The 6,000-nt window shown below is 38.5% G+C and overlaps 1 protein-coding gene across 1 annotated transcript in view; it reads left to right on the top strand.

The window, feature by feature from the left end:
* Nucleotides 1-204: 204 nt before the first annotated feature.
* Nucleotides 205-6,000, top strand: part of CDC27 (cell division cycle 27) — a 464,683-nt gene continuing 458,887 nt past the window's right edge. The window contains exon 1 of the mRNA XM_053699695.1: nt 205-385. Coding sequence (XP_053555670.1) covers nt 359-385 — 27 coding nt within the window. The 5' untranslated portion in view covers nt 205-358. The remainder of the gene's footprint in view (nt 386-6,000) is intronic.

Below are 6,000 nucleotides of genomic sequence, written 5' to 3'. Positions count from 1 at the left end.
ACCTTTGTGATTAGCCCGCCTCCGTTCTCAAAGAGGTCTAGCACTCGGTAGTTTCCGTTACGGTCCGGAATTTTTCGGACAGCTTTGAAAATCGTCGTCAGGAGTTTGAAGTGTACAGGAAAATTCGGGTATTTCCGTAAAGCTTCGGGTGCTTCTAGAGTATCCTGTGTAATTCGGCCGTTTCCGTAAAGTTTCGGCTGGACTCGACTGTTTCCGCCATACTTCGGGTATGTCCGGCGGCCTCCCCGGTAACGGTCGTTGTGAGTTTAAATGATCTGGAGCCGCCTGACTGACGTCTGGAGAATCGCTGACAGGGAGCGGGGTCCCGAGAGCGGGGGAGAGAGCCAGAGGACGGAGTATGACGGTGCTGCAAGAACCCGTCCAGGTATCTGACGGCCTGGAGTTTACTGCACTCCCAGGAGTGCGGCCTAGTTTGCAGAGACTGGCTAAGAGACACATCCTGATACAGTTACAGACTGACAGTCTAGCAAATATATAGTTTTGGTCTAGCAGGTTACAAGAGACCTATTGAGATGCTGAGACAGAGGTGGACAGAAGCAATGTCTGTCTGTGATGTGTAGATACTGAGTGGCAGTGAAGGCAAGAAAGACTGCCTGCATAATGACTGTCTTAGAGAGAGCTTTTTGACTTTAAAAAAAAAAAAAATTACTGACAGACAGGAAAGGGATGCCAATGTTCTGTTTTTTTCTTATTTTGGGGAGCCCATGGAGTGGTGGTGGTGGTGGTGGGCTCCATGGTATAAGTAGTGGACTGGTGAGCATGGTAAGGACTAGTGAGTCTACCCTTTAATTTGCAGATACTGCAAGAACCCCTCTCTTGCTCTAAGAGAGTTTGGTACTTACTGCCACATTATCTCTCCCCCTAAAGCAGCCTTCTCCAACCACTAGGCTAGGCTAGGCTAGGGACTATACCAAATTACTTTCATAGACAATATGAGACAAAGGTTCTGAGGATCAAAAACTTGCCATCATGGAGAAAAAGCACACAAAATCTTTGTGGGCTTTTTTTTTTAGCATTATATTGTCATGTATGTGTTTATCCTTCACATCTCAAACCTTGCATAGCAAGGTAAATAGCTCTCAATCAAACGTTTGCCTTTCTAAAATTATTTGAGGGACCTCACAGTACTGACAAGATGTCTTAGATTTAGGTTATTGGGCCCAAAGAGAGAATACTGACTAGAAGAGACTTATAGGGGAGCTTTACTGATGTGAGGGAGACCTACTGACTTGCAGTGAGCTGCAGGAAACACAAGTGATTGTCAGCGGCTATAGGGAGGAAGCGTTGCTGACTGGCAGCGATCTATAAACTGGGTAAAATTAATTAAGTAGTCCGCTGCTTCACCTCAGTCTTTCCAGCGTTACCAGTTCCTATGATGGCAGAGAACTATGGAAAACTAAATGGGGAAAAAGTTATAGGGAGAGAAAACTACTGGCTGGCAGAACTATTTAGGGTGAGAACTACTGGCTGGGAGGGTGATATGAGAGGTATAACTACTCATGGGTAGAATGATATGGTGGAGACCTACTGATTGGCAGTGATCTTTAGGGCAGACGAGTTACCAGTTCTTTTGCTATGCAATTGACTCACTGAAAAAAGAGACATTATTAAAGTGAATGTAAATGCTATGCAATTGACTCACTGAAAAAAGAGACATTATTAAAGTGAATGTAAATTTTAAAGCTAAAGTGCCGGTTTTTAAAAATTCAATTAAAAACAGGGACACTTTAATTCATCAAAATTTACATTTCACTTCTGTTGTGAAAAAAAAACTTACCTTTTAATCTTGACACCAGCTCCAGCTTCCTCCACCCGTCACAATGCCTCTTCCTGGGTCTAAAATTAGGAATCCGGCTTCCTCCAATCACGGCATTGAATCAGACACCGATTCCCCCGGGGGGAAGCCGTGATTGGAGGATGACCTATCCATCATTTCTGACATCAGAAATGGCTTGTGACGACTGGAGGAAGCTGGAGCTGCTGTCAAGTCTTAAAGGTAAGTTGTTGTTTTGTTTTTTCAACAACAGGCGTTATATGTAAATTTTGATGAATTAAAGTGCCCCTGTTTTTAATCAAATTTTTAAAAAACGGGCACTTTATCATCAAAATTTACATTCACTTTAAGCTTTAGTGAATCTGCTCCATTGTATGGAATAAAATCTGGCGAAGCTGGAAAAAACTCTTGTTAAATTTTACCCACTATGAACTTAAATTACAAATAAAGTAAGTTTTTCAAAAGAATACTGTAGGAACAAGAACCATGGCTAAACTTCAATTAAACTGAGTTCTTAGACAGAAAACTATGCATTTCTCAGCTTAGTTATTAGTTCACAAGGATGCTTTTTTAATTGGGAGTAAGTGAGCATCTTTTATTTTGCCATATATCAGCTACATTACTTTAGACTGCTAATAAGAATGTGTGACTTATTCTACTGTAAGGTAATGAGACGTAGGGGCAGATATATAATTGTCGTCGTAACCTGCACTTGTGCAGCCAATTGCGCAAGAGCAAGTCTTGTCAATTACCCCGGATAGATCAATCAGTGTGATTTTAATCTGGGTTATGTTAAAAAAAAAAAAAAATCAAATCAGTTACAGGCTTTTTAAAGGGACATCATACTGTATATATTTTTTCTGCTTTAATGTGTTCCCAAAGATCTATTTTACACGCTAAGAGTGTATAACCTATTTTTATAAATATTTCCTTTTCCTCTTTTTTGTTGTTTTAAAAGAAACAACACTTTTTTTCCTTTTGAAACCACCACTAACAATTTGAATACTTTAGTATTCTCTATTGAAAAGTTATGTGAACAACAAGCAGCAAACGACAATCAAGTTCCCAGTTGGGGTTGAGTTTTTAGGTAATACCACTTTCCTTCTCAGTAGCTTTCTCCTAAGGGCCTGATAATCTAAAGCTCTGTGCTCTGGCAAAATTATCTAAGACATCTCATCAGTACTACGAGGTCCCACAAAATAATTTAGAATGGCAAATTACAGCCTGAGAGCTGTTTATCTTGCTATGCAGGGTTCTTGATGTGAAGCAGAGACACACTTTATAATACAATGCTCATAATAGCCCACAAAGATTTTGCATTATTTCTTCCCGTGCTGGTGAGCTTTTCATCATCAGGCCCAGGACCGTCTTTAACACAGGGCAAAAGGGGCAGCCTCTGTTGAGGGGCCCAAGAGTCCTAAAAAAAAAAAATTTTTTTTTTTATTGTTCATACCAGACTGCTGATGTGACATGGGGAACACACACATTCCATGCAGCCTTGGACAGACAGCATCCAGTCTACTGGTCCCCTTAGCCCTGCTCTTTCTGCTGTGGCCCTAAGATCAACTAACTGAAGTTTGTTAGGAGAATAGTGCTTTGTAGAAAGGTGTCAGTGGGAAGAATGAGTGCACACACGCCCCTCCCCATGCAGCATTGTCTAGTTCAGGGTGAGAGGGAACTTGTTCCTAGCAAAGAAGCGACATGTGCTGGTGTGGCTGATGTATAACGTCATGCTGATACTTCACACATTAATGTAAGGTTTATTTTTATAGTTTTTATTTTCTCTCTGTCTCAGATTTTACAGCTTCCCATAGTAGTTCTGCTGTTCCAGTCAGTAAACTTATATTTGTCTGCACCTCCATGCTTCCTCCTTTACCTTGCTTTGCTCCTGTTGGCTGCCCTAAATCTCTTTAACCAGCTAACCTCACACCAGAATCACATTCAAAAGAATATTAAATGAATCCACAGTGGAGGAATTTATATATTTATTTACTTATTAGTACTGCTTAGGTCCAGTTTCACATATTGCATTTTTTTTTTTTTTTTTTTAAATGATTAGCCTAGCAGTGGATGATCCACCACTGGGCTAATAATAATAAAAAAAAATGATTTAGTTGTTTTTTGGGATGTTGGGGTGGAGATCAAAATTGCATGGGGTGGGGGGGCCCAAGAAAATTTTTGCCCAGGGTCCAATCAATATTAAAGACGGCCCTGATCAGGCCTAAGTATTGTGTGTAGACAGAGAGGTAAGATAATGAGACCTTAATCTAGCAGGCTGATAAGATTTATATAGGCATGTTCTAAAGAATAATGGATTGATGCTTCAATCAGCAGAAACTGACATTTCATATTTAAAAAAACAAACAAACCAAGAACCTAAAGGAGTAATTTCCCATACATTTTATCCTCTGAAGCTACTATAGCAAGTTTTTAGAAACACATTAAGGGGAAACCAATTTTACAGTATAATGTTCCTTTAAATACCAAGGAATACATAAAAAAAATGCATGTCAAGCAGAGCAACCATTATCTGTACACAAAATACCACAAGTGCCTTCAAACAATGTAACCTTTCACAAGAACAATATAACAGATATTACTTATGACTAGAACATTTAAAGGATTAAAAATGTCTCCAAAATGAAGGGTTGGATATTGAGCATCAATATTTTGACACCATTTAAAGATGCCAAAACTGTGAATAGAGTTGGAGAATCTGTATCTGTGAGAAGTACTTCAAGAAGCATCCATGTCCAATGTAACATCCATTTTCTTGAAAAAGGATAAAAGTTAAACATCCTTCTTGAAGAAGAAAACTTTCCCCACAGTGGACATCTAACTATGGCCTTGAACACATTCCAGTTGTATTTTTTTTTATTAAAGTAAACATAAGAAACAGTATTAAACCCGCGCCCCCCCCACCCCACACACAAACACACAAAACTTATTTGTATACTTGTAAAATGAGCACTTAGAAATTCTCAGTGTATCCACTGCCTGTATAGAGATAAGGGAGCTATCCTTATAGAACTTGAGTTTTACTGTCACATGGTTTTTGCAGCAGATGTCCTGTACTGAGCATGGGTAACTGACTAGTGCATGTGTCTCCTAGCAACAGATTTATGGGGTTGTGAGAGGAAGTAATGGACCCTGCACACAAAAATCCTTTTATAATGATTAATACATATTGCAATAATTTCTATTAGTATTTTGTATTACAACAATGATACAGTGGTTAGTGAGAGATGGAGCCTGCCACCTATCTATAGGGTGAATGCTGTCAGCAAATAATGCACATCCAAAAATAGTTTTTACCTCTAATTCTTAATAAACCCCAAATATAATTAATTGCAAGTAAACAACTGTAACCCACAGGGCAGTGTAATTATGAGCTATGATGTTAACACAGACTATGCCATCAAACAATGTATCATTTTAATTCAAGAAGGGGGAAGAAGTTAGCAAATATTCATATCAAATAAACTTCTTAGCAGAAAAAAAGTTGACAGCACAACGTTGGAAACCTAACAAAATATTGCATGATTGTCATAGACAAAGAAAAAAAAAAAGTTTGCTGATACAAATCAAGCGGGCAGACTAAGAAATTACATCTTATGCTATAGTTCTCGAAACACTTCAATGGGAGGTTATTTTCAGAACTGTATCAGTTGAGCTGCTTGCTAGTTCTTTTTAATTAATTAGAAACCAAAAGTAGAAAATCCTTCATGCAAAGAAAGAAAACGCACCTTATTAGGTAGCCAGTTATGTCAGTTTCATTAACTCAAAAGTGACACCTACATTCTTAAGAGACCTAGTTCTCCCTCTTAAACCATGTTTATGTCTAACATTCAAAAAGACTAAAATAAAAAGGCAACATTCACATTCCTTAAAATGTGTAATTTTTCATGTAAACAAACCTTTTGATTTTAATTGAATTGAGGAGAAGCTGATTTGCTAAAAGATACAGATGGGCTGATTTTGGTTGGGTGGAGAGAGAGTGTGACACATAAGGTGATTGGCTGCTGAAGAGGGGAAACATTGGTTTGGTTGATTGAGGGGGAGTTTGACCTTTAAAAAGCAATTGCAGCAAACAAGGTTTTAATCTGTTCAAATAACATTCACATTCTGCTAATATGTTAACCTATAGGAAGACTTCAGAAAAAAAAATTCTATTGCAAGGTGTTTAATGTCCATTTAATTAATGC

The sequence above is a fragment of the Bombina bombina genome, chromosome 1, assembly GCF_027579735.1.
Source record: "Bombina bombina isolate aBomBom1 chromosome 1, aBomBom1.pri, whole genome shotgun sequence".
In the NCBI taxonomy this organism is placed as follows: Eukaryota; Metazoa; Chordata; class Amphibia; order Anura; family Bombinatoridae; genus Bombina; species Bombina bombina.
This window is presented reverse-complemented; position numbering and strand designations above follow the sequence as displayed.